This window comes from Anolis carolinensis, chromosome 6 (genome assembly GCF_035594765.1).
Source record: "Anolis carolinensis isolate JA03-04 chromosome 6, rAnoCar3.1.pri, whole genome shotgun sequence".
NCBI lineage: Eukaryota > Metazoa > Chordata > Lepidosauria > Squamata > Dactyloidae > Anolis > Anolis carolinensis.
Window position 1 is genome coordinate 9,413,656 of NC_085846.1, and position 27,955 is coordinate 9,441,610.

The 27,955-nt window shown below is 44.5% G+C and overlaps 3 protein-coding genes across 6 annotated transcripts in view; 2 read left to right on the forward strand and 1 right to left on the reverse strand.

Moving 5' to 3' along the window:
• sall2 (spalt like transcription factor 2) overlaps nucleotides 1-1,732 on the forward strand; it is a 29,296-nt gene extending 27,564 nt beyond the window's left edge. For all 3 annotated transcript variants that reach the window (XM_062957295.1, XM_062957294.1, XM_062957293.1), the window contains one exon: nucleotides 973-1,732. The gene's annotated coding sequence lies outside the window, so the exon portion shown is untranslated. The remainder of the gene's footprint in view (nucleotides 1-972) is intronic.
• Nucleotides 1,733-4,236: 2,504 nt separating this feature from the next.
• On the forward strand, nucleotides 4,237-13,338 carry mettl3 (methyltransferase 3, N6-adenosine-methyltransferase complex catalytic subunit). The gene is made up of 11 exons (XM_003227230.4): nucleotides 4,237-4,982; nucleotides 6,590-6,792; nucleotides 7,675-8,067; nucleotides 8,291-8,466; nucleotides 9,062-9,278; nucleotides 9,515-9,702; nucleotides 10,959-10,997; nucleotides 11,649-11,757; nucleotides 11,891-11,956; nucleotides 12,075-12,187; nucleotides 13,101-13,338. The coding sequence occupies exons 1-11, from the start codon at nucleotides 4,889-4,891 to the stop codon at nucleotides 13,210-13,212; spliced, it is 1,710 nt and encodes a 569-aa protein (XP_003227278.1). The 5' UTR covers nucleotides 4,237-4,888; the 3' UTR covers nucleotides 13,213-13,338.
• A 959-nt stretch (nucleotides 13,339-14,297) lies between these two features.
• On the reverse strand, nucleotides 14,298-27,935 carry tox4 (TOX high mobility group box family member 4). Of its 2 annotated transcripts, none has more exons than XM_008120410.3 (9): nucleotides 27,498-27,935; nucleotides 22,022-22,090; nucleotides 20,891-21,133; nucleotides 20,260-20,523; nucleotides 19,768-20,043; nucleotides 19,248-19,328; nucleotides 17,367-18,065; nucleotides 15,619-15,782; nucleotides 14,298-14,648 (listed from the first exon to the last, which is right to left on the reverse strand). In XM_008120410.3, the coding sequence occupies exons 1-9, from the start codon at nucleotides 27,501-27,503 to the stop codon at nucleotides 14,585-14,587; spliced, it is 1,866 nt and encodes a 621-aa protein (XP_008118617.1). In that variant the 5' UTR covers nucleotides 27,504-27,935; the 3' UTR covers nucleotides 14,298-14,584. The 2 variants fall into 2 exon arrangements, with proteins under 2 accessions (XP_008118617.1, XP_008118616.1); XM_008120409.3 differs by having other exon boundaries at nucleotides 19,768-20,046; nucleotides 27,498-27,932.
• Nucleotides 27,936-27,955: the final 20 nt, after the last annotated feature.

The following is a 27,955-nucleotide window of genomic DNA, read 5'->3' on the forward strand; positions in this document are numbered from 1 at the left end:
GACAAATCATGCTGATACAACTGTAGCATAGGAACAGCTTTTGAGCAGAGACACTGGAGGCTATGAGGAGCAAGGCCTGGCTGGATTGCTGTGCATGTTCTATTTTTATCCTGCAAGGCTGTCCAGTTCACCAACACTGGTTCCAAAGGAACTTCATCTGAGTAGGCATCCCCTCCAGTCCCAGGGAGGAGAGGATAAATCTGTTGAGCACCCTGTATAGGACTTTTACGCGTGATTTCATTTAGCTGCATCTGACAGAATGTGTTCTCTAGGAATTTCAGTGTCCTCCAAATGAAGGTAGCACAGAGTCACCCTGGAGGATCTAGAAAATTCCTACACACTCCTCTAGGAATGTTTTACATACCCCAGGACACAACTTCTGGTGGAAGTTGTTCATCTCAGTAGAGTTTGCTCTTATTCATGGTTTCCTATTTCCATGGTTAATTCAGGAACATATCCATCATGGATGTGGGTGTTATAATTATAATTATCTCCTGTGTCCTGACATTTATAGTTTGTTGAGAAACATAGAATTCAGAGCTCTGTAACAGAGATTCAAAATCAGACTACAAATCCTAAGACAGAGCCATGGCAGCTGAAGTGTCAGTAAACTATGGAAAATGTGCTTGTGGATGCACTTAGAATTGGAGGCATCATTTAGCTATCATTTCTCCCATTAATATGGAAGTTAGATGACGAATGCCGATAATCATATAACCATATAGGGGCCTTGTCATATGAATGTGAATGATCAAAGTCCAATACTGAGCATGGAAGGGGTTTTTTTTTTTGTAATCAAGCTCTCTGAATCTTCCTCCAATCCACCAGTGGCCATTATGTGAGCTATATCCTCTAAAAAGTAATTTTCCCAACCTCAGGTTCTTGTAATTTGACCTAGGTCCTGAACTGTATTTGAATGTGGTTGTTCCATCTTGTCTAACTTTCTCCCATTTTTCTTTCCTTTTCTTCCAGGAGGAACTGTTTTAGTGAAACCAAGGATGGGGGGAAATGATAAAGCCTACACTGGGCCCCGCAGGAGATGTGACTCCAGTCTAATTGTAGCAGCCTTTTAGTCTTTTAATTTTAATGTAGCTTGGAGGTCTGCCAGCCAGAAGGCAGGATCCTGAGATGGGGCAAGGGAATATGGCAAACATTCCATGACCTAGGGCAAAGAATGGGGGCTCAATCAACTGTAGAGAAAGATGTCAGGCAGCTCAGTCCAGCAAAGGGAGGGCAGTTAAAATTTTGAGCTCCCAGCCCACAAATAAATGCAGTTTGACAGAAGGACCATGTCTTGAGCTGTTATTTCTAGCAAGGGACAGATTTGGGATGAATGGGATAGCCAACTGATGGGACAATCCCAATACCAAGGGAATTTGGGGAGAAAGGGCCCCATCTTGATTTTCCCAGGTATGGAGAACCTTAGGTCTTCCATATGTCAGACTTTAGCTCCTATCGTCCTTTACCTTTGGCTGCCCTTGCTAGAGCTGATGGGAGTTGCAGTTTGAGCACATCTGGAGGGCCATTTTTCCCTCTGAAAACATATAGCATCCTTTTCATTGATGGAGTGAGTATAAGTTAAACAGAGGGAAATGTCCTATCTCTTGCTTTCAGTAAATAACAGCCATCATCTGATTAAAATAATCTTTGTTGTTCAATTGAATGTGGTTTAATCTATTAAATCTGCATATATTTGTATATGAATAAAAATCAGTACACTGAAAGAAAAAAATGCTATTGTTTTCATTGCACTTAGTGTGATGTAGTGGTTTGAGCATTGTGTTACGACTCTGGAGATCAAGGTTAACAAAAAATGAAAGACTACTGGGGTAACCTTTGGCAACTCACACTTTCTCAGCCTCAGAAGGCAAAATCAAACCTCTGAAGAAATCCTGCCAAGAAAACCCCATGTTAGGGTTACCTACTACTTTAAGGCACAGAGCATAGCAGGCGCTGTTTGAAAAGAGGAATTGTCCTTTCCCTTTTATCTATCATTAATACCTCCGACTGTAGAAAAAAATGCAGGATTACTTAAGAGTAAGCCTTATGGGCTTTTCCTTGGACTTTATTCCCAGTTTGATGTCCTTAGAGTTGCTCTGGAAAACGTAACCTCTTAAAAGGTATGTTTATTCTGGTAAAGTAAAAAAATTAAAAGTGTAGTTCCACTTTTAGCTGTCTGGTGTCATTTTAACAGCTATGCCTCACAAAACTACAACTCCTGTGATTCCATAGCATTGAGCCATGGCAGTTAAAGTGGGACCAAACTTCATTAATTGGGCTTCTCCATAGCTACACTAACATAACTTTCATTTTGGGAAGCCAGAAATAACGGTCACCTTTCCATAGGGTTCCCAAGGACTCTGCGTTGGATGTTGTCTCAAAGCTTAGAACTTTGTCTGGCAAAAAATTTAAAAAGATGTAATTCATTTGTAGGGCTTTTTCTTGTTTCATGAGTTTTCCAATAATAGTTCTGCTCAACTTGCCCAAAATCTGAGAACCCAATTTCTCAGGCAGTTTGAGGGTGGGGAAACTCCTGAAACAACAAAAAAGCCCTGCAAATGACTTTTTTGCACTGTGCTGTACATGGTTATTTGAGCCAGCATTCATTTCCAAGCAAATATTGTGAGTGCATATAAAGTATTTCATGTATAGTATATATAGAAATAGTAAATGACAGCCCTATTCTTGTCTCTGGCATCATCTGGTTTACATTCTTAGATGCTGGGAATTAAACTGTTCTCTGATTTCCTCCTTTGTTCCAACAATCATTGACAGAAGCAAGCTGAAATGCGTGATGCTTTTTTCATAAATATCTGCTTTTAATATTTCAGTCACTTCCGTTTTGTGATGTCCTTCTGGGATCTAGATTCTGCCTAAAACAATGCTATTGTTGTTTTTTTAAAAAAAAACCCTTCAAATCTGCCAGACTAATACAGTATCTTTAAACCCTCCTGAAAAGCTGCCTTCCTAACCCACAGCTAATGCTTTTTGGCAGCTCATCCCACCCACCCTTCCAGCCTGTTTCTCATCAGTTACGGATAATGCTATTTTAGTGGCTTAGGCGGGCAGGCCTTCCATTGTCGCTGTTTGGACATGGCAGCCCTCCAAAGAAGAAGGGGCACTTCCGTCTCTGAGCCTAATCCCTAAGCCACCTCTCCGCTGATTCTCTGCTGTTATTCTTTCAGGCTTTGGGTTATCCCTTAACTACTGTTTTTCATACACACACGCGCGCACACAGCTCAGAGGTATTTTTAAAGGTAAACAGCAGTTTGGTATGGGCAAATTTTGCTTCTAATAACTGATGGCCATGTGTTCTTTTATTCTGGTGTATCAGACCCACCCCATTTCCACCAAGCTTGGAGGAATCCATCATCATCGTCATCCATGCTGCTGCTTCTCCTTGTGTTTCTTTGATTCTGAGATGCACATTTTCCCCATATAATCTCTCTAAAAATGGGGCACACATACACATGTATGTTTTTTTTTCTGTTGGTGGCACTGAAATTAGTGTGAAACTTACAGCCAATAGCATCTTAAAATCGATAATTATGATAATTATGATAATGATTATTAGACTACAACTTCCAGAATTGCCCAGCTGAAGGATTCAGCAAATTGCTGCTACAAAAAGTAATGGTGCCAGCCGGTGGCAAGTCATCAGGAAAGCAAGAACATGTTGTTGAAATAGCAACCAACTGGCAAAATTATAGTATTAGTCCATGGCACATTAGAGTTAAAGGGCTATTCTTTGGCATCAGCAGACTGACAGTGCATCTACACTGTAGAATTAATGCATTTTACACCATTTAATTGCCATAGCCCAATGCTATGGAATCCTGAGATTTGTAGTGAGCAGCTGGGCATTATTTCTGGAGTATGGACTGGTTGGATCTTCTTGCCAAGGTCCAAGGCACTCTCGGAACTTTCCTCCAGCACCACAGTTCAAAAGCGTCTCTCTTCCTTCGCTCAGCCTTCCTTATGGCCCAGCTCTCACCTCCATAGGTGACTATGGGGAATACCATTGCTATAACTATGTGGATCTTTGTTGCCAGTGTGATGTCTCTACTCTTCACCATTTTCATAGAATCATAGAATCATAGAATAGTAGAGTTTTATCGAGGTTGTGTCATTGCTCTCCTCCCAAGAAGGAAATGTCTTCTGATTTCCTGGCTGCAGTGATCTTCGCGCCTAGAAATATAAAGCCTGTCACTGCCTCCACGTTTTCTCCCTCTATTTGCCAGTTATCAATCGGTCTGGTTGCCATCATCTTGGTTTACTTGATGTTTAACTGCAGCCCAGCTTTTGCACTTTCTTCTTTCACCTTGGTTAGAAGGCTCCTCGCTTTCAGCCATCAAAGTGGTATCATCTGCATATCTAAGATTGTTAATATTTCTTCCAGCAATTTTAACTCCAGCCTTGGATTCATCAAGCCCTATAAGGGTGGCCCTTATAGTCTCTTTCAAATCTATAATTCTGTGAAAACCCTATCAAATTAATAGATTATAAGTCTAGTCTTGACTTGAAGGCAAGCCTACCGGTAGGAGGATTGAAAAGGAATACCAGGCGCTGCAGGGTATATTTCAGAGGAAACAACTGGCAAAACCACCTTTTGTCTAAGAAAACCCTATAAAAAACCATGCACCCGTGTGCGAAGGCGCACGCATATGATGCAAAGGCAGAAGGCAACAAGAAAGAAATTGTGCCCGTTTCCAAAATGGCTGCCTGAGCATCAGGTTCGACGAACAGCCGCTTCCCCTTTGTCTTAGCGGCTGCCCTGTCCCTGGAGAGCTTCAAACCGGAAGTGTGCTCGCATTATCTCAGTCCCCCAGGAAGAAACTTCCGGTTGTCTAGCTGGAGCCTTTTTCTGGCTTATGTACTGGCCGGGGAGATGTCGGACACATGGAGCTCGATCCAGGCTCACAAGAAGCAGCTGGACTCGCTGCGGGAGCGGCTGCAGCGGAGACGGAAGCAAGAACCACTGGGTAAAATATAACAACAATAATAATAAATAAAGAAGGCCGGAATGGGTTTGTGGTGGGTTTGAATGGGAAAGTAAAGACCATTTATGGGCTTGTATGTGTGAAAAAGGGGATGGAATGAGAAGGTAAAATGAAGAGGAAAGGAAGATCTGGTGTTTCCCAAACTCTGTCCTTCCAGGGCTTTGGACACCAGCTCCCAGGATCCCAGATCATTGGCCCAAACAGCAGAGGCTCTGGGAGTTGAAGTCTAAAACTTCTGAAGGACTAGAATTTGGGAATCACTGGGAAGCAGTGCTCAGAGTGTGTCTACACTGTAGAACAGGCATGGACAAATTTCGTCCCTCCAAGTGTTTTGGACTTCAGCTCTCACAATTCCCTACAGCAGTAGAATGAATGCAGTTTGACCCCACTTTCTCTACCTTCTCAGTGATATGGAATCTTGGGAGCTGTAGTTTGGTGAGGCACCAGCACTCTTTGCAGCAGAAGGCCTTGCAAAACTACTACTCCCATACTTCCATAGTAGTGAGCTGTGGCAACTGAAATGGCATCAAACTGCATTCATTCTACAGTGTAGAATAATGCGCCCTCACTCTGCTGTTTTCCAGCATTCTGGATGGAGACCCCATTTTCAGCAGCAATATACCTGTGCCCAGCATGGCGTAGTGGTTTGAGTGTTGGGCAATAACCCTGGAGGCCAACATTTGAATCTCTGCTCAGTCATGGAAACATATTGACTGATCTTGGGTATGTCACACTCTCTCAGCTTCAGAGGGAACAAATATTGCCAAGAAAACACAGTGATAGATTGGCCGTAGTGTCTCCATAAGTCAGAAAAGACTTGAAGGCAACAACAATGCCTAAACACCCTAAAACAGTGTTTCCCAAACATTAGTCTTCATGCTTAAACTTCAGCTCCCTGAATCCCTGATCATTGTCCAAGGCCACTTGAGGCTTCTGAGAATTGGAAGTCCAAAGGCAGGAATCACTGCCTTAAAGGAATCACATCCTGTCCAGTCTTGAAAGCTAAGCAGGGCCATCTCTGGATAATACTTGGATGGTAGGCTGCCAACCAGGTGCTGTAGTCTGCATTTCAGAGGAAGTTACTCGCAACACCACTCTGAGGATTCCTTGCCTAAAAGGATCCTATGAAATCCCTGGAGCCACCATAAGTCTGCAAGGCAATGAAGGTACACAGAATCTGAGTTTGGAGAGACTGGCAAAATGGAGATTCATAAAAACTTAAAAAATGTATGCTGGTTTGATATGAATTTGGTGTTCTAAATCCAAAAATGACCTCAGATTTCCTCCACATTTTTATGTTGTAATATGTGACTAAGATTTCAATGGGGAATGCAATATACCAGGGACGGAAACCATGTGGCCCTCTGAATATTGTTGGACTGTCCTTCCCAGTGCAGCCATTGTCTGTGTTGGATGAGGCTGATGGGAATTTCAATCGTTGGCCCCTACATGGGTTGAATGCAAAACAAGGCTGAATACCAAGGAAAGATGGAAGTGAGGACAGCAAGTAAAAATGGGAGTGGAGTAAAGGACAAAATATTTCTTGCAGGGACAGTGCTATTACGTGTCTTCTTCCATACTCCTTCCAGACCTCAGGAATCCAGAGCTGGCCCTCAGCCCTCCTTTCCGCAGTGACAGCCCGGTCCCTTCGTCTGTCACACCCAGCACTGCCACCGAATCTGGGGATCTTGTGACAGACCCTGAGCTTGAGAAGAAACTCCTCCATCACCTTTCAGATCTGGGACTGGCGTTGCCCACAGATGCCTTGTCCATCTGCCTTGCCATTTCAACGGTGAGAACAAGGCAACAACACTGCTTGAGGCCTGTCAGCATCTTCTCTCACCTACCCATTTTCATCACAGGATGGGCAACCTGAAGTATATTTAGGAGAGACAATTTTGGTCCAGATCCCCACCAAAGATGCAACATTTTAGGTTATTTGGTTTGTTTATGAAAACCAGAATTGATTTAAAGCCCGCTTCCACTTTTGTGGAGGTTAGGGGTGCAGGACCCATGTGCAAGTGAAAAAAATGCAAATAAAAGAATCATAAAAGAACACTTCCCTAGGAATCTGTAGGGCCTCTAATATGATTCTGTGTGCAGTGTCACATGAACATAGATCCACATTGGAGTACTAGAGATTCCTAAAGAAAAGTTAATAATTGGATCTTCAAAAGTTAAATCCGCAAATGTGACTATAACTTCAAAAGAGGTAAGAATCATGTGATCTTCCAGATATTGGCTCATCTCACTGGGATGTTGGAAGCTGCAATTCAGACACATTTCTAGGGTAATGAATCCATTTTAGACTTTAGAACAGTGGTATCCAACATTTGATCCTCCAGGTATTTGAGACTCCCAACTCCCAGAACACCTGGAGGACCAAAGGGTGGACACCACTGGTCTAGAAATTTAAAGGAGTTGTCCAAGGTGCTGAAGTTATATTATAAGCCTCCAGGCAATTACCGTGCAGCAATGGTTTTTCAGTGGGATAATAAGTAAATTCTGGGGTCCCAAATTAGGCATTCAGGTCAGCATGTTGGATAGCTTCATGGCATTCTGGACAAAACACATATTGTGCAGCTCCCAGTGACAAAAGGAAGCTCCCACCTATCATTGACTGATGATGTGATTTCAGATACCCTATTGACTGGCTTATTCTTTTCCCATGCAGCCTGAGGCCCCTGCCACCCAGAGGAGTGTGGAAAGCCTGCTGCAGAAATTTGCTGCCCAGGAACTGATAGAGGTGAAACGAGGCCTCCTGCAGGAAGATGACCAGCCCATGCTGGTCACCTATGCTGACCACTCTAAACTCTCTGCCATGATGGGTGCAGTGACTGAGAAGAAGGGAACAGGGGAAGGTGCCGGGGCTGGAGCGGTGAAGAGGAGAGCAGAGCAAGACACCGGAGCCTCCATCTCCACAGCAGGGGCCTCGCCTTCCATCTCGACTCTCTCGGAGCCACTCCGAGAGCCTCCCAAGAAATCACGCAAGCAAGCCTCAGATCTGGACCTGGAGATCGAGAGCCTGCTGAGCCAGCAGTCCACGAAGGAGCAGCAGAGCAAAAAGGTAGGAACGGGCAAGGCTGGGATTTTGGGAGTACAGTTCCCTAAATCACTTCTCATTGATTTTGCTTGCTGTAGGATTCTGGGAGTTGTAGTGAAAAAATGGGTATATACATCAGAGGTGAGCAAAGGATGGTATGCCAGATCCAAACATACCACCCTAATTGTGAGATTCAAAACTTCTTTAAACATTCCTCCAGTCAGGACTCAATGCTCTTGCTTCCCAGGTGAGTCAAGAGATCCTGGAGCTGCTGAACACGACGACAGCCAAAGAACAGTCCATTGTGGAGAAGTTCCGCTCACGAGGCCGGGCCCAGGTGCAAGAGTTCTGCGACTATGGAACCAAGGAAGAGTGCATGAAGGCCAATGATGCTGAGCGGCCCTGTCGGAAGCTTCACTTTCGGTGAGTGTGGCCAGTGATCACATAAATAGTTATCCAGTGGTGATTGTTTCTCCACCTTTATTCTAAACTCAAAAGCCCTTGGGTAGCCTTTCATCCAAGGTATGATGTTCTGTCACCCGGATCCCCCTCCAACCCATTTTAGTTGCCTGTTTCTACGCTTTCCCATTATTTCATCAAAGTCAGACTTTATTATGCAATCACAGAGCATTAAAACATTATGAGAACACAGTACAAAGGGTAAGCAATATAAGACAGGAGTACAGGTTGAGTATCACTTATCTGAAATTCTGAAATTAAGAGTACTACAAAATTATCTACGTGGTGGCTGAGAGCCTCACACCTTTGCTTTCCAATGGTTCAGTGTACAGAAACTTTGGTTTATGCAGAAATTTATTTAAAATATAGCCTTCAGATTATGTGTAAAGTGTATAACTCATTATATACAATAAATGCTTCTTCTGTTTAGATGTCACTCTCATTATGCATATTCTGAAATTTGAAAATATCTAAAGTATCGTACACTTCTGGTCCCAAACATTTCAGATAAAAGATGCTTTCCCTGTAATCTCAATTCAGCATCATTTCTTCTTTCTAGACGCATCATAAACAAGCACACAGATGAGTCGTTGGGGGACTGTTCTTTCCTGAACACTTGTTTCCACATGGACACCTGCAAATATGTGCACTATGAAATCGATGCCTGTGCTGACTTAGATGCTCCCTGCGGACGGGAACTCAGCTCGGGTCAAGAACTGGCTTTGCCTCAAGCAGTGGGGAGAGATTCCAGTGTAGATCGTCTCTTTCCCCCACAGGTACTGAGGCATGGGTTAGGGTTAAGGCCAGGTTACCAAAATTGGACTAGTTGGGCTCGAAGGATAGAAAACAATGGGTTATCCCCAGATATTAAGACTGCAAACTCCAAAATCACTGTTGATTGGCTATGCTATTTAGTGTAATAAGAGTTGCAATGAAACCTGTTCCAAATGGCTATGAATTCTTTATCCCAGTTCTAAAAGGCTTTTCCTTTTTTCCTTCTCTGTGTGGGTAGTGGATTTGCTGTGACATTCGCTACCTGGACGTCAGCATCTTGGGCAAGTTTGCTGTGGTGATGGCCGACCCGCCCTGGGACATTCACATGGAACTTCCCTATGGGACACTCACTGATGATGAGATGAGGCGGCTAAACATCCCAGTGTTACAGGATGAAGGCTTTCTTTTTCTGTGGGTCACTGGCAGGTATGTCACATAATGGGAAACATGAATTGACTGGGAATGACAGATGGAACCTCTATTTTTTTTTCCTGAACTATACTTCCCAGTCAGTGAGAACTGGAGTTCAGGAATTCTGGGAGCTATAGTCCAATAAATAACATGTTAAGCTCCTATCCAGCACCTGTGTTTCTGAATTAAATGAGAAATTAGATTGAAATCCCACATGGAGTTCAGAGGACTCTCCCTCCCACTAGCTTTGTGATTGGGTGTGAGTTTGAACACACGTCTTCTTCTGACATACCAAACGCGACAGTAAGATAGCTAGAGAGCACTGATAGCCAGATAGGGAACCAGTTCAGGAGAAAGGAAGTATATGAAAGAAATCTAATAAATAAGATGGGCTTTATATACTCTGAAGCCATTTCGGTGGTCCCAGTCACCTCCCCATTTTTACCCTCCTAAGGGGTATGGGAAGTAATTCAACTCGCCCCGACTGTTTATGAAAAAGACAGTGAGCCGGGTGTTGGGGAAAAGGTCCCCTCCTATTCTAAAATAGCCCAGAAAGGAGAAAGATGTGCTGAAACAGCTCCACCCCACATAAAACATCTTGAGACAAAATTCAAACTGGGCTGGGAAGAGGGGTGGTTAGGTGCACCCTGGCTTGGTCCCTTAGCTTAGACCATCTCTAGCACTCAACGGTAGCCCACTCTTGAACTAGATGGGTAAGAAAAAATCACTGTTGAAATCAACCTCCTCAACCCTGCCCTCTTCAGATAGTTCGGACTTCAATTGCCATCTTCCATCCTGGTTGATATTGTTGGGGATTGTAGTCCAGCACAACTGAAGGTGGGACAGACTGGTTTAAATCTGTAGGTAGGTAAAGATGTGCTACCCAGATCATGCACCTTCCGAGATTGGGGTAGGCAGGTAGGATTAACAGCTCTTCCTCTGCTATTAACTTTACAGCATTACTAAGGTTGCATATACACTGTAGGATGAATGGAGTTTGACACATTGACGGCCACAGCTCCATGCTGTGGAATCCTGCTAATTGTAGTTTAGTGAGGCACCAGCACTCTTTGGCAGGGGAGACTAACTTGTAAAACTTGCGCCATTGCAGTTAAAGTGGTGTCAAAATTACATTAGTTCTATAGGGAAGATGCATCTCCAGATACATGGACAATAATAGATTATCCTTTAACCCATGTGTGTATGCTCAGCAGATGTTTTGGAACAAGAACAATTCATACCATTATTTTACTCTTTTTCTATCCCCTCAGAGCCATGGAACTGGGCAGAGAATGTCTCAACCTTTGGGGGTGAGTACTGTCTGATGGATGCAAAGGATATGAGGCTGGAATCCTACTTGGAATACTACTGTATTAACATAATTTTTTTAGGGTTGTGAAGAACAGACAAAAATCTGTCATCTCTGACCATCTTATATTTCCATTCACCTATTCACAAGAGAGTAAAGTATAGGTCCTCAGACCCATTTCTTCAGCCCAGTGTTTTAAATTTTGGGATGATATTTTTCCAAGAAAGGACTAAAATGGTCTAAATGGCAGCAGTTTAGTTGTGGTTGGGTTTTAAATGCTATTTATTAAGTTATGTCTGTATGTATGTACTTGTTGGCATTGAATATTTACCTTTTATGTTGTCAGCTGCTCCGAGTCCAGTATTGGGAGATGGGGCAGGATATAAATAAAGTTTTATTATTATCCCCCTCCAGGCCCAAAATTGGCCAAAGGAAAACACAATGTCACTTCCTTAATGCCGAAAGTATGGAGGCTTACTGGGAGCAAAAATAAAAGCTCTGCCCAAAAAAAGACTTTCATGGTTGCTGTACCTGTGGTATTTTATCATAGCAGGATTCTTGCAGAATACTGACACATAATCCATCTCTCCCTTTTGATTTTTTTTCTTGCTTCTTTTGTTTCCTCATTGTTTTCCCCAATTCCTTCCCTAAGGTATGAACGGGTGGACGAAATAATCTGGGTGAAAACCAACCAGCTCCAGCGCATTATCCGAACAGGGCGCACAGGCCACTGGCTGAACCACGGCAAGGAGCATTGCTTGGTAATTCAGGAGCCTAATCTGGGTTAGGATTCTTGCAAAAGATGACAGGCTTTAGGGCTTCATTATTTATGGGGGATGGAAGAACCCAGACTGTGGCTGCTCCACTTGTCTTTTTCTTTTCCCTATTCAACAGGTTGGGGTTAAAGGAAACCCACAGGGCTTCAACCGGGGTCTTGATTGTGACGTCATTGTGGCAGAGGTGAGAGAGGACTTTTTTCCGACCAAGAGGAAGAATCATGGGTGGTGAAAGCAGTTTTCTTATTCCTCCTTTTCTTTTACTTATTTTGTACGGATACATACTTCCTTTTGCCCTGCAGGTTCGCTCAACCAGCCACAAACCAGATGAGATCTATGGCATGATTGAACGCCTTTCACCAGGGACCCGGAAGATTGAACTCTTTGGAAGGCCACACAATGTGCAGCCCAACTGGTAAACGCTCTCTGCATTACTTTTGTCCCATTCTGACCCATTGTTCAAGTCATGAACTAGAAATCCTCATTTTACAGTGTTCTAAGATAGACCCAAGAGCTATTGATTTCTTTCTTACCTTTGCAATTTAAAGACACATTTCCCTTGCCTCTCCTATGCATTGTTTCCCCATAAGGTCCATTTGAGATGCTGGAGACCAGGGTTTGAGGGTATGTTCAGCCTTGGAAACCCACTAGGTGACCGTGAGCAAGTCACACATTCTCAGCCCCAGAAATCACAGTGATAGTGTTGCCATAAGTCAGAAATGACTTGAAAGCACACAACAGCAATACTGAAAATAAATTTGCTGGACCCAATGGGCCACCAGCATCTTTTCTTCATTTCTTGCCCTAATACTGTAACAAGGGGGACAACAGACTGGTAAATTGTCTTTGGTGTCCTCCAAATGCCTACTGTAAATAAGAGCAGCCTGCTGTATCAGATCAAAGTTCATCAAATTGCCTGTGGCAATCAGAATTAATTAGCGATAGACACCACCCTGGCCAGCTTTTCTAATTCCATTTAAAACAGGGATGAGCAACTCCCAACACCACCATACCCATTGCGAATGGCACAAATGCATATTAGGCTGAAAATTGGTGGTCTGGAAACATCTGGTCTACAACTCTGGGTTTCACAGCTGATTTTAACTTGTAAGCATGTTTCTGAAGTCTAAAATGGCCCCAAATGGTATTTGTAGCGATTTTTCACCATAAAAGTGTTACCTTCTCAGGTCTAGGTATTTTGAGGGTTGCACGGTACAATCTCCACCCTTCATTTAGGCCAATAAGCGCCCCCCCCCCCCAATTTTATGACATCAACGCCCACAAATTTGGGAGCTGTCCTCATCTTCCCTACTCTCTCCCTCTTCTAGGATCACCCTTGGCAACCAGCTTGATGGAATCCATTTGTTGGACCCTGATGTCGTGGCCCAGTTCAAACAGCGTTACCCTGATGGGATCATCTCAAAACCTAAGAACATGTAACTGAAGGCTGAGAAAACCTCTGGGCTTTGAACCACAACCTGTTATGTTGAGAGGAAGATAAAAAAGCCAAGGACTGTGTATTCTGATCTTTAGTTTTTTAATAAAATGGATTCTTTCCCCCTATAACTGAGACTTAGAACAGGAGCAAGATGGTTGTTCCTCTGGAAGAAACTTCCTTCCCCCTTTGATAGGTGGTCCCAAGGGAGCAGAAATCCCTTCCTCAAAATGTCTCATTCTCCCCCTGAGTCTGAGACATATATGCAGCAGGCAACGCTGACTGAAATAACCTTTCCTTCATACCTACACTTCCATACTGTTAAGCATATGGGATGACATTGCTGCATCTGGCAGCATCTGGAAACAATGTTAGAGAGGTGGAGGCTAGCTTTCCACAACAAAGCAGGACTACAATGCACATAATTCCAGTTACCATGGCCTTGCTGCTTGATAGGTATAATAATGGTTGTAGTCCCCTATAACTGGAAGATGCAGATGCAGATAGAGTGTGATTCCCAACAACCTTTGCCAAAACAGAGACTACTGGGAGTGGCAGTTTAATATAGATGAGAATGATGCTTTTGGCAAAACAAGGACAAGGAATGCTGGAAGCCAACATAGCCAGGGAGTAAGCTTTCCATAAATGTTGGACTACAACTCCCAGCAACCCTAAGAAGTACAGCCAATGCGATGGTGGGACCTGTTCAATAACTGGCTGAGGAATGTACAAGCCTCTTCCTTATGGGCAATATCAGGGGCAGACAACATCCAGGCCTCCAGGTAGTGTTTAACTCTAACTCTCAGGATTTCCTGGGACCTGGGTAGGGAAGCCCATAGTGAGAAATGGTGGGAATTCCAATCCCAATCGTATCTGGAGACCATATGATTCGCATCCCTAGACTATACCCAAAGGAAGTCCACCCTTTCCTGGTGCAATTCCTTGCTATCAATTCCTATAGTACTTTGGAGAATGTAGGGATCAGGATTCTTCACTTCATTTGATTACCTTTTTCATCTTCCTTGGAAACAGGAATTACTTTTTTCTCAGCTCTTTCTCCCAAGAAGTACACAGCAAACCACTTCCAATATCCCTTGTCCAGCTTTTAATTGACTCCATCAAGAGAAACATCAAGGGATAATATTTAGAAAAAAAATAACAGGGGATGGCTGCAGTATCCAACCCATTCCCTCCCGCCCCAAAAAATGACATCATCTCCTGCAGAGGGTCTCCAAGTCGTGTACAATTCCGCCATGTCCCCTTCCCGCCCCAAAGTTGCATGGCGATTCTTGTATCTGTTTTTAGTCGTCCTTAGTGTGCACTGGGGACGCAAAATCGGTCGTGCTCTCTGTTCCTCCCCAACCAAAAGGCTGGAGGTTATTTCACAAAGACAACATTGTTGTTTGAATTGCGGGAGGCCAGCCAAGCTAGGAATACATCCCTGTGAAAGAGACAGAAAAAAAGGAGGCGTTAGAGGTAGAGAAAACCCAAGTTTTTTGTGCAATTTATAGAGACACACTGACCTAGCATGTAGGATTCTACTGCTAAAATATGGGCTTTGATGGGGAGGAAATATACAAGAAAGCAGAGGTGTTTGCAGACAAAATGGAATTCTTGAGAGTTTGCAGTAAGGATATTTTTGTGCATTTTCACCCATATTAGTGGGCTTTCTGTGTGGGCAAAATCACATTTCCTAAAAAAAATAGGGGACATATGGTTTTAATGCCTATAAAAGTGAGGTTCGGAGGTCAAACGCAGACTGTGGACTGTACTTTGACCACGTTTATGTTACGCAGATTCCAAGATCACCAGCAACCGCAGTCTGCATCAGAGCACAGGCACCAGATACTTTTGGAGAATTGGATCTATTTGGATTTTCAGTTTGCAGAGACACTTAAAGCCTCAATCCTTCCCTTCCAATTAGTGATGGGAAACTGTGCCATTTCAAGGCTAATCAAATAGAAGCTCCTAACATTTGAGCTGGATTAAATCTAAATAATTTAGAATTACAAGCAGCAATGGACTGTCTCCAATCTTTCCCCAGCTCCCAAGAGCTTGCCCCAATCTATAAAAAGGAGGCAGGCATCGTGGCCCTTCCAATATGCCATGCTCTTATCAGGCAGCTGCTATTTAACAGCATCTAGATGGTTTCAGATTTCTCAGCCCTGACAGTGTTCCTCATAGGCTGCCCCTGTGATGGCATTGCATGGAAATGTCTGAGAACGTGTTTGCAAGATGTGAGAAAGAACAAAAAAGTGACTTCTATAATATGGGAAAAACCCAACTCATGTGAGCTTTCCTTGCATTGCTCCTGCCGCTGGCTCTACTTCCTACTCCCTCCTTCCCTTGGGCTGGGGCTGGCTGGAAGGCAAAGTACAGCACACAGACCTGCAAGTCTCACTCACACACACCTGCAGTGTTTAACCACGCATTCGTTGCTGCAATACTCATTGTCCCAGTCACTGTTGGCCACAGGAGGGTTGTCACAGCCCACCCGGATGCAGCGAGGCCGGGGAGACATGGCCACTGGCGATTCGGACACCAGCTCCACGTGCATCTGCGTTGGAGACTCCATCTGCAAGGGGGAAAAGATGCACTTCATTAATTTGATGAGATTTGCAACAGGGCAAGTAAACATTCCCTCCAAGTTGAGCAGTATAGTGTTAAAAGTTTGCTTTCCCTCTTCCCCTTGAGACAGGACGCTGGCAGATTTACTTGCAATCTTCTTTATTCCTATCCCAAACCCAATGTTGGTTGATAGGAATGTTGTCAACTGATAGAGGTGGGAAGGAAGCATTCCTTTCTCGTTTTCTGCTTGCAAGGAGATGTGAGTGCCAACAGATTATCAATGTAGAAATAAGTTATAGTAGTGCCCTGGGCTTTGTTAAATTTGAGGTATTCTGTAGAAGGTTCTCCCATCCTGATACAATAGACAACAATTCCAACTTTGCTACCTTGTGGACTCTATGCTTTCTATAGAGCCGCATTGGTGTAAACTGTCTTGAAGAGATGCAGATATGTCCTCCACAGAAAGCTGCCTTGACTATACCTCCAATCATGTTCCCTTAATAAGTAAAACAAATCGTTTAATAGCTTGGATGACCTCATTTAGGTCTTCAGTCATCCCCTGGAGTTTCTGGTACTGTATGAAAGAATCAATTTAAAATGAGATGCACCTTGGTTTCCATGGAGATCAACTGGATCTGCTTCTTAGCAGCAGACAACTAGAGAGCTAGAAGGGATCCTAAGGGCCATATAGTCCAACTCACTGCCAAATAAGGAATCCCACTCTAAAGCTGAGACCCAATGTGGTATGGTGGGTTAAGTGTTGGATCTTAATTCCAGGAGATCATGATTCTAATCCCTGATCCATTGCAAGGCCTACTCTTCCAGACTAGAAGGAGGGCAATGGCAAATACCCTCTAAACAAATATGTCAAGAAAGCCCAGAGCTATAGTTGGTATAAATTGGAGTTCACCTGTAGGCCCATTAACAGCAATGAATTATTCTGATTGCTATCCTAGCCACAAAAATTCTCAGTATTAGAAATCATCACTCATCACTGATATAACGCAATGGGTTAAACCACTGAACTGTTGAATCTGCTGACCTAAAGGTTGGCAGTGCGAAGCCTTGGGATGAGGTGAGCTCCTGCTGTTAGTCCTAACTCCTGCCAACCGAGCAGTTTGAAAACATGCAAATATAAGTCCAGTATATCAATAGGTACTGCTGGGCGGGAAGGTAGTAAAGGCGCCCATGCAATGATGCCGGCAACACAATCAGGAAGTGTCTACCGACAACAGACTTCTCGGCTTGGAAATGGAACAAGAGCACTTCCCCATGGCCAGAGTTGAGCACCGCCTCCAGAAAGCCGGAGATAAAAGGGGAAGCCTTTACCTTTGTTCTGTGTATTTGTATGTCATTGTTATTTCACTGTATCAAAGGCACTGAATGTTTGCCTATCTCTGTATGTTGTAATCCACTTTGAGTCCCCTTGGGGAGATAGAGCGGAATATAAATAAAGTGTTGTTGTTATTATTGCTATTGGCTGGTGTGAACCAGACACCAGCATATACTCAAAGGCAGTCTTGATCAACCTCTATGCTTTTATTCTACCTCCTTTCCCACCAGCCTACCAAGGATTCCCAGTGCTCCTCACCTCTGGCACCACATCCACAGCCTCTGGAGACGTTTGAAGTTCAGTGCTGGGCCTCTCGGGGCTGCCTTCCTCTGTGCGCAGGGCAATGGGCTGGATCTGCAGGGCAGGTGGGGGCAGGATCTTGATCTGTAAGGGGGGCGGAGGCTGCTGGAGGTTGAGGCGCACCTTTTGCTGGAAGGGGGGCTGTTGCATGGCCTGGAGGGGTGGGGGCTGCTGCAGGATGGTGACCGGCTGGGTCGGGGGCTGCTGGGGCATCTGCTGAAGGGGTGGGGGCTGGAGGCGCGGAAGATGCATGGATGTTGCGGCTGCAGCAGCTGCGGCCAGCACTGACCGGGTGACAATCTGGGTGGTTCCCGTCCCAGTCTGCAGCTGCCCTAGCTGGATGCCCCGCGAGGTCACCATGGTTGCGGGGATAACCGTCACCACACCCCCTTGTGAGGACACCGCCAATGAGGAGGGCAGCATCTGCTTGGGGATGATGATCTTGGTAATGCTGGTCTGGCCGGCCACCTGGGGCCCCGTGCTGGAGGTCACCACCACGGTGGGCTGAGTGGAGACGATGGTCGGAGGAGGCGGGGGGCTCTCGAGGGATGGCGGGGTGGGCAGCACCGGGGCTGGCGGAGAAGTGGACTCCACAACTGGGGCCACCTGCTCAGGTGGTGAGGAGACTGGATCCGGTTCTGCTGTTTCGACAACCGTCTGGGGAGAGGGAATTGGAAAACTGAGTCAAAAATGAGAGGGACACTCTATTCATTAATCTTGGGCCTTCACCAACAACAATACTGCAGAGAGTGACAGCAATGAGAACCAGTACTGTCCTGTGAGGTACTGACTGCTCTTCCACTGCGAGTTAGCAAGAAAAAATAGTTATCGCCAACAAGCCAAATTGTATACTCATTCAAAGCAGCATAACTTGAATGCTGCTTTGAAGGTCAAAAGTATGGATTTTAACACGACTTCTGGATAAGTCATGACTTCTGGTCATTCCGCAGAGAAGCAAAAGCATCAATGCCACCTGAAGGAGTCAGCCATCACTGTCATTTTCCCAACCAGGCATTCAAAAAGGCCACAAGTGATGCCATGCTGGAGAGAGGAGGTTGGTGCTTCTTCAGGTTCTCCCAAGAGACAAACTAAGCTCCTACCTTTCACTGCGCTACTCAGAAAAGGGGACGATTCCTCTTTTGAGTTTAAGTACAACACATTGACCTATGGATAAATCAATCCAGTTTTTTGGGTAGCTTTTTTACTAAAACTTGGAGACTTATACATGATTACATAAGGTTGTTTATGAAGGACTTTTCCACAGGAAACACTCTTGCTCAGAACTCAAAAAACCTCAGGTATCTATAGAATCTGATTTTCTACAGGAAAAAGGAAATAAGAGCAGAGCTGGGAAAAGCTATTTCTTGGGACTTGCCCCTCTCAGAATTCCCCTCCCCATATGACCAAGTAGCTACAGTGGCAGGTACATTCTAGGACCTGAGGAAATAAAAAAAAACTTTTCAAACAACTGGGTAAAGGCAATTCCCAATATTTCTTTTTCCCCTTGCTCCTAGAGAACCCCAAGCCCCTGCTGCCCCCTTATTCTTGTAGGGGCAAAGCACTGAAAAATGTTGACTTGCAAAAGCCTTGAAGGGCTGTGCATTTACCTAAAACTATCCAACACTTAAAAATACAGATGACATAACCAGAACTGAGTTCTGAGTTCAATGTATAGCCAAACAAGAAAACTGCATTCTTACTGCAGTTGCCCACCACTGTCCCATAGGAATGTTCATGTCTATAGTAGTTCCTTCATCCAAGGCAAAGTAGCAGGACACGGTATAGAATAACACAAGTTATCCCCCAGATGGGCAAAGGCAGGAAGGAAATCCCTCTTACCTGGCACTCTTGGTTGTCACGATAGGCTGCCAATGCTTTTAAATATTCTTTCTTTGCTGCCTCCGTTTTCCTCTTGTACACCTGCAAGAGGAAAGGGGAGCTGTTGCAGAGAATGTCATACTCCTCCTCACTAAACAACTTGCACTAGGACACAGCCCACAGCTCTTTGGTTTCAGTCAGTGATTCATTAAAGTTATAGAATGTATATATGTGTGATCCGTAAGTATTCATTGCAACAGAAGTTGCAAGCCAACACCCTTCAGATATTTTTGATTACTTCAACTAGACCCAGACAACAATGGGAGCTACAGTCCAAAAAGAGCTGGCAGGCCTCACATTTCCCATCCATGCTACAGAAGATATGCTTCATATGTTCAAGACCTCTCAAATGTCTCCTTCTTGCAATTCTGCAGACATGGCTTCCTTATCAACTCTTCAGTGTTATCCCCAACTCTTTTGTCCCCACAGAGTCTTATGTTCTTTCTCAATTTTTATTCTGCTGCACCCTCAAAATACATACCTGCTTCTGTTCCTCCCCCAAGCTGTCCCACATGGAGGCCACGATCTTGGAGACTTCGCCAAAGGTGGCCTTGGGGTTCTGCCCCTTGATGGCTGCCTGAGTGTCACGGAAGAATAAGGCATAAGCCGAGACAGGCTTCTGGGGCTCGTTGGGGTCTTTCTTCTTTTTCTGCTTCTTGGTCGGTTTTTGTTTTTTTGCTGCTTCCAGAACCACTGCAGGAAGTGTGACAGGCATGGGCGCTATGGATGCTGTGATGGTTGGCTTAGCGACAGAGACCTGCTGCAGGACAGAGATAGACAAGGTCAAGAAAGGTTCCATGCAGGTGAGACTGCTGAGAATAAAACCAACAACAAGAAAATTTACTCCATGCTACCCTGGCCAACATATGATGAATGCCACCAATACCAGCAATGGGCATAATGTGGCAAAGATACAGTGTGGCTAAACTGGGCTTTCATAGAACCCCTTTGCAGCAAACAGGCTAAGACTCACCCGCCTGATCTCTTCCGGTTCCTCTTCAGGCATGGAACTGGCAGGTGAGGGAGTTGGGGAGAGCCGCTCCTCGGGAGACTGGGCTGCAGGAGGTAGGATGGATCCACCTCCCAGGCTGAGGCCCAGCTGAGAGCTGAGTTCTGACTGGTCAATGGTGGTCAGCTGCCCATGTCCCATGAGGCTGGAGCCGATGTCCGTCATAGGCACGTCAATGGTGACGGGTGGGTTGGCGCTGTACTGAGTCCCCATGGGATGATCCAAGTCCTGAAGGAGTGAGGGATAGAGAAGGAGACTCAACTTAAGTCATGGAGATAGCCTTAAGGAAGGCATGCACAAATTGACCCATTATCTTTTAGCAGATTACACAAAAGTAGAAGGGGATTTTCCTTTATATAATTTCATTTGGGCTGAGATTAGGGCCAGATCCCATCTCTTTCCTTAAAACTTCTATTTATGCCAGAGAACTCATGAAAAAACAGGCAATTGTACAAAGCCATGCAGTTACTCTCAAACCCAATAGGGAGAGGAAGATGCCCTGCTGCCTGTTAGCCATATGAACAGGTTACTGTGCTTGTAATGCATTCTAATAGCCCTCCTTGTGTTCCCGATAAATAAAAAACTGTAGACTCACCATGGACAACCCACTGCTCAACAGCCCTCCACTTTGCTCCATGAGGCTGTGGCTAATGCCCACGGGTATGTCAAGTGCCTGCACCCCATACTGGGCTGAGAAGGTGGCATCTGGAGCAGTGACAGGGTCACCCAGGTCGTCAAAATGTCCGACAACATCAGCGACAGCCAGGGAGGGGTCGGCGTCCAGCGCAATGGGAGGGATCTCAAACTCTTCATCCCCCAAGCTTGGTGTGTGGAAAGTCTGAGTGGGACAGAAGGAGAGAAAGATTAATGTAGGCATAGAAATCTCAGAAGGGGCCTAAGTCTGGTTACATGCTGTTTGTCTAAAACGGTATTGTTTGTTCTGGGCTAGAATGCCTCATTTTAACCCCCCCTCTCCCAAATGACTGTGATTGGATTACATAGGGATGTCTGTGATCCACCCAAAAGCACCCACAACCCATTCATCCTTAACTCTGACTTAGGTCTTTAGATTTTAAAGGTCCTCTAATTTTTTTTATTTGTTACAAATTTGGGGATTAATGATAGTAGGCCTCTAACTTGACACTAGGTGTGCACATGGCATGACCTGTGGGCTTCACGTGAGGCCCCACTTTTGTGTCTCCAAACCCTCCCAAAGCCCTCTACTTTTTAAAAACAATGTATGATTTTCAAGCAACTTGTGCTCTCAAATCAGGCAGAAAGCCCACAAATCTGTAAAAGGAAAAGAAAATAGCCCAATTCCACCTGAGAAGCCTGTACTGTTCCTAAATACTTCTGCATTCCTATACAGTTCCTCTCAAAAATGACAACCATTTTGAAACAGACTGCAGAAATAGAGGTATTTGGGTTTGCAGTGGAGGGGTGTAACCAATGGAAATGTCTTGGTGGGGGGTTAGCTCCTGGGTAATATAGTGTTGCCCACTCCTAGCTTCAGGCCTTAATCTTGCCCTGCTACCTGACAGGGAAGAGCCCTTTCATGTGACTTTCAATCCAATCCTTTCAAACGGAGGACCCAAGGACAGCACTGTGGGTAGACCATGTCTTTACTACTACTCCCTGATAGTTCTCATTTTGTACAAATGCTTTGTATCCTGTACTGATCCCTTCCACAGCCCCTGCAAGCCACCCTTTATGGGATCCATCTCACCTCAGCTCCTGACAAGAAGGGATGAGCTGTCCCAGTGATTGCCAGGTAATTCTCATTTCCTCCAGGGAACTTAAAGAAAGGAGAACATTAGTGTGCAATTAGATCTCCTTATTCACCACCACAAATATGATAAAACACAGCTGATTTAGCTAAACAAATCCACAGCAAGGTAAGATCCTACTCATGAACAGGCATACATGAAGTAGTCCCTGGTGATCTTTTACAAAACATGTAAGACTTGATTTTTACTCCACTTCCATCTTGTTCTTTATCCAAGGGACCCAATTCAGAATGTCAGATTTTCCCATTCCCATGTAAGGTGTGCTCGGCTGAGATATAGCAATTGGCCTAGGATATCTACTAACCTTCATGTCCACCAGTTGAAAATTCAAACTCAAGCCTTCCTGGTCCTACTTCAAACTCACCATCTTGCAAGCCAAACTAGTTCGCACCTATCATACTTGAAATATGCATTCTGTGAATTCTGTCTCTTCATCTAACCAAGGATTTCCTATTCCTTGGCTTGACTTCAACTCTTCTCACTCACTGCCCCATACACTTGGAACAACCATCATTTTTTCAACTTGGCTCAACAAATGGCTTCTAGGAGACTTCTGAAACACCAAGGCAGGTGTGGTATGATTGAAAAGTGTATCAGTTGGAGAATACAAGGGACAACTGGATCTAAAATGTGTTATATTAGTGAACAAGTCACCTTTCTCTAGCCAAATATTCATTAGATGTATCTGACAATTCCCAACAGTCCTAACCAATGACGAGAGACAGGACCTGCAGTCAAAATTATATGAAAGAATCCAGATTTTCAGAGGCCACACCAAACCAGATTTGATATACTGAAGGATCAGTAATGCAGATTCTGATGTTGTCTGTTGCTAACATCAGAGGAGAGCAAAGGGGTGTGAGGGAAATTAAAAGAGATTCTAGTATCTTACAATTAAAGATTTTATTTGTTGGATTTATATTCTGCCTTTCCTCCAATTAGACTATAGTGTACACATATAATAATATTCCTCCCCACTTTATCTATTTTAACAATCACAGAATCACAGAATCGGAAGAAACATAAAAGGCTATCCAACCCAACCCCCTGAAATGCAGGAAAATACAATCAAAACACTCCTGACAGATGGCCATCTAACCTCTGCTTTAAAAAAGATCCTATATGTAAAGGACACAGAGTTATGGACTTAGATGACATTTGAACCTAGATCTTCCAATTCAAAATCCAACTATTACACCACAATGGTTCTGCAATGTAGAATGGAAAAAGGCATATTGTAGTTGTCTAGCAACAACACATGAAGATGTCCTGTAGCAAGGACTTGACCGGAATATGGGCTCAAAGATAATTATGTACTCTAGGATGCCAATGCAGTTGTCTTCATACAACTACAAACACACTCACTGTCAAAGACAAAACAGTTTCCTACCACTTCAAATGGTCTGAGTGAAATACACACTGGCCTTGTGCATAAAACTCTGTTGAAACAAGAGAAAAATCCACCATGTTCCGTTTTCATGCTCCAGTTATCACTGAATCCCAAGCTGTCTTCCAATAAATGCAAGTCAGACAGCATTTCTATCTCCACCGAAAAATGTACTCCTGAGCATATCCTTGTGTCAAAGTTTTCCTGAGCTGCATTGCTCAATTAGATGAACAACAATTTTAAATGGCAATTCAGCCTATATGGGCTGCATAACCAGACAAGATAAGCAGTGCTGGCTACAACACAAATAACAGTGAATAGCTGACACAAAACTTCCACTAGCATCAGGGAGTGAAAGGATTCAAAGTTCATTTATTTTATTCCAAGAGGTATCCATTCACCCTCTCATATGCACTCACACAGTTCAAAGGACATTGCCACTAATGGGTGAATGAAAAGTAAAAACGATTGTGCAAGAGTTTAAATACTGCTCTGAGATTCCATGTTTCGAACCCCAACTTAGTCATGGAAAGCCACTGGGTGATTTTGGGCAAGTCACACACTCTTGATCTTAGATGAAGCCATTGGCAAAATTACCTCTTAAAAAAGCTTGCCAATCCACTTTTCTCAATGACAGGTCACCATAAATTTGGCTTGAAGGCAAATAACAACATGGTTTACAAAAATATGTAAATACACTACAAATAATGGACATGGGTTGACACCATCACCCAGGCCTTGATATACTTGTATCATTCTAGTTTTTACTTCATATTCCCATCAGACATTACATTGTTACAATATTTCAGTCAACTAAACCTCTATCATCTCCATTCCATCAAAGTCTCTACAGCAGTGGTTCTCAACCTGTGGTTCACCAGGTGTTTTGGCCTACAATTCCCAGAAATCCCAGCCAGTTTAACAGCTGTTGGGATTTCTGGGAGTTGAAGGCCAAAACATCTAGGGACTCACAGGTTGAGAACCACTGCTCTACAGGACCTATCCTGTATCTTCAAATGACAAACTTTAGTGGCTACATACTCTTTCCCACAATGCCTTTCTTAGGGCTTTCAACTTTTTATCCACTGAGTCAGTCCTTTCTTCCAATCCTGCAGTACCTATTTCTTTCCTTCACCGAACCCAAACATTCTGGTTCTTTGATCCAGGAGAAGGGAGGAATTCAGAAGATAGGGATCAAGACATAACTATAAGACACAATCAAATGGCACTTCTGCAACCAGAAGAAATGCTGGGTGAGGGCTGCTACTTCAATGTGTTGCTTTGGAACTTTTCTGGATTATATGGACCCAATCTGATGGCCCAGTTCTACATGACTCTAAATCATGGTTATTGTGGAATGAGATAGGTGAAACTAAAGAAGTCCGACATTCATTAAGTTTCAAGACAGTTATGAAAAGAAGTGGATCAAAATGAGGGGAAACTGCCCCTCCAGATGTTGAAATGTTACAACCCTCATCATCCCACAAAAATGGGTTGTCCTGTTAAGGCTAACAAGAAATGCAACCCAACTACCTATATAGACAGATGGCCATTTCCCATATTTCTCAGGCATCCAAAGCATTATTTTAGTTTAAAAAGCCAAATCCCTGACCCTTGCCATAATAGTTAGTATTTCTGGGAATTAAATGGCCCTCATCTGAGGTCTGCGGAGGCAAGGATGACACTGGAGGGCCAAAGGCTCCAAACCATGAAAGTAGATGGTAGCCTTTATCCTTAAGAAAACCAGATTTGTTCCAAGCCAAATGCTAGCAACCCTTCCCCATCCTCACATACAATACACCAAAGTGATAGTCGTTGAGCCCTCCCAATGTTGTGGTTTGCATCCCATCAGCCCTAACTGCTCCAGCAGATTCAATGGTGAGGAATCCTGAAACTTGAAGTCTGACAACACCTGGATTCCTATCCCTGTTGTACATTTCCCCATATCCAAGAGGAGTAGAATGACCTCCTTCCCATCTATGAATTGAGTGTCTCCAATCCAAAATGATGAAATACCAAACAATCCAAATTGTTCACATGGATAGTTGAGGTAATGACACTCTGTGCTTTCTGATTATTTCAACGTGTCCAAACTTTGTTCTGTACACAAAATTATTCAAATATGGCCATGTATATGTACAATATAAACGAACTTCATTTTCAATATTGTTCCATTATCTGGGAGAAGCCCAAAAGGGAGCCTAGACTAAGGATAATCCATTTTATTGGGGGAGGAGGGTTGAAGTAGTAAAACAATTTCCCCGTTTTCCTGTTATTCCCCCCACCCATGTTGCTGTTGTGGAAACAACCCTCATTTATGACATGGGAAGTGTGTGTGGAAGGGAGGGGAGAAATAACCAGCAAAAAAGGGAGAAATGGTTTTCCTCCTTCAAATCCCCCCCCCCCCCCCCCCATGGACTATCCTTCTCTGTCTAAGTCCCTTTTTGGAGTCCACCCGGATAATGAAACAGTATCTCAGATAATGGAATGTGTCCAGAGTGCACTGATCCATTCAGTGCAGGACTGTTCCCTTCCAGCACTGCCTCTGAGCATATCCAAAGTGCATTGACCCATTCCATATATGACTACCCAGACCCAGCAATGCCTCTGGTCATATCCAGTGTATTTACATATTGCATGACTCTGATGCCAGGGAGGCCTTTGACTATGCAATTGCAGCAATGCCTCTGAGCCTGTGCAGAGTGAATTGATCCATTCCATATATGACTATTCCTTTCCAGCCATGCCTCTCAGCATGTTTAGGGTGCATTGATCCATTCCATAGTACTATCTAGTCCCAACAATGTTCCTGAGCATGTCCAGAGTGCATTGATCCGTTCCGTGCCTTGCCCATGCCTGGACTAGATCAAGGGAAGTAATAGTTCTCCCGGATGTTGGGAATGGTGGGAGTTGGGAGTGCAAAACACCCGGAGGGCCGAAGTTTGCTTGTAGTGAGCCCCTTTGGATTTTGTGTTCAGGCTTGGGCCACATCTCCAAACTATCTTATTATGTATATGAATAGATAAGAATTCCCAAGTCCATAAGATATGTGTGTGTACAGTCTATCGATTTATAAAATTCCAAATACTTCTGGTCCTAACATTTCTGACAAGGGAGACTCTACCTCAGGCATGAGCAAACTTCAGCCCTGTGGGTGTTTTGGAATATTACTACCACAATTCCTAATAGCTGGCTGTTAGGAATTGTGGGAGTTGGGGTCCAAAGCACCAGGATGGCCGAAGTTTGCCCGTGCATGCTATACTTTTACCACGTCCCACTGGATTTTGTGTTCAGGCTTGGGCCATTTCTATAAGGTACCTTATTATGTATAGATATGAATTCCCAAGTGCATAAGATATGTCATAGAATCACAGAATAGTAGAGTTGGAAGAGACCTCATGGGCCTCCAGTCCAACCCCCTGCCAAGAAGCAGGAAATCGCATTCAAAGCATCCCCAATAGATGGCCATTCAGCCTCTGCTTAAAAGCTTCCAAAGAAGGAGCCTCCACCACAGTCTGGGGCAGAGAGTTCCACTGCCAAACAGCTCACACAGTGAGGAAGTTCTTCCTAATGTTCAGGGGGAATCTCCTTTCCTGTAGTTTGAAGCCATTGTTCCACGTCCTAGTCTGCAGGGCAACAGAAAACAAGCTTGCTCCCTCCTCCCTATGACTTCCCCTCACATATTTGCACATGGCTATCATGTCTCCTCTCAGCCTTCTCTTCTGCAGGCTAAACATGCCCAGTTCTTTAAGCCGCTCCTCATAGGGCTTGTTCTCCTTAGGGCATGTGTGTGTGTATCTATCGATCTATGAAATTCCAAATACTTCTGGTCCCTAACATTTCAGACAAGGGATAGTCAACCTGTATTGATTCCCCACTGGATTCCCCCAGTCTGAATGACTGAATGAATGAATAAATGCGGGTGGCTTCCAGCCAGGCATCCATGCTGGCAGAGGAGTCCATAGGTGGAGGCAGCAATGAGACAAGAGACCCCGGAGGCCCTCTCCCCGTCCCCGAGGCCCCCTCACCTCCATGGCCGCGGCGAAGGAAGCTCCAGAGCCGGGAGAGCGGGGAGACCCCGCTCGGCACTCTCTCCCCCGCCTCCCCGCTTCCTTTAGTCCCCCTCCAGTTCCTCTCCCGGAACCGGAACCTTCTTCCGCCTCTTCCGCCCACCCAAGCGAAGGCCGGTAGGGAATGTCACTTCCGCCCGGCGTTGCACACGGCCCTCCTCTGTGGAGGCCTAAACTCTTCCTTCCTTGACTCCTCGGCTGGGAGGGGGTTGTGGTGGCGGTGACAGGAGGCCGTGTTTCCTTGCGGGAGTATCAGCCTCGCCCTTCCTTTCTTCCTTCCTTCCTCACTCGAACCGTTAAGGCGACTGAGAGAGAAAGGGAGGCCGGAGGGCCGCCATTCTAGGCGAATCGCGCTTTCGGCCTTCCCCGGATGTGACGTCAAAGAGCCGAATAATAACGGCTTCGCGGCTGGAGTT

Coding starts and splice junctions, on each gene's coding strand:
- mettl3 (XM_003227230.4), top strand. CDS start 4,889: ATGTCGGACACATGGAGCTCGATCCAGGCTCACAAGAAGCAGCTGGAC. Junction 9,703..10,958: donor TTTCTGTGGGTCACTGGCAG/GTATGTCACATA, acceptor CTATCCCCTCAG/AGCCATGGAACTGGGCAGAG. Junction 11,957..12,074: donor GTGACGTCATTGTGGCAGAG/GTGAGAGAGGAC, acceptor TTTGCCCTGCAG/GTTCGCTCAACCAGCCACAA.
- tox4 (XM_008120409.3), bottom strand. Junction 21,134..22,021: donor CCTTCTTGTCAGGAGCTGAG/GTGAGATGGATC, acceptor TGTCCCACTCAG/ACTTTCCACACACCAAGCTT. Junction 14,649..15,618: donor TGCGTGGTTAAACACTGCAG/GTGTGTGTGAGT, acceptor TCTCTTTCACAG/GGATGTATTCCTAGCTTGGC.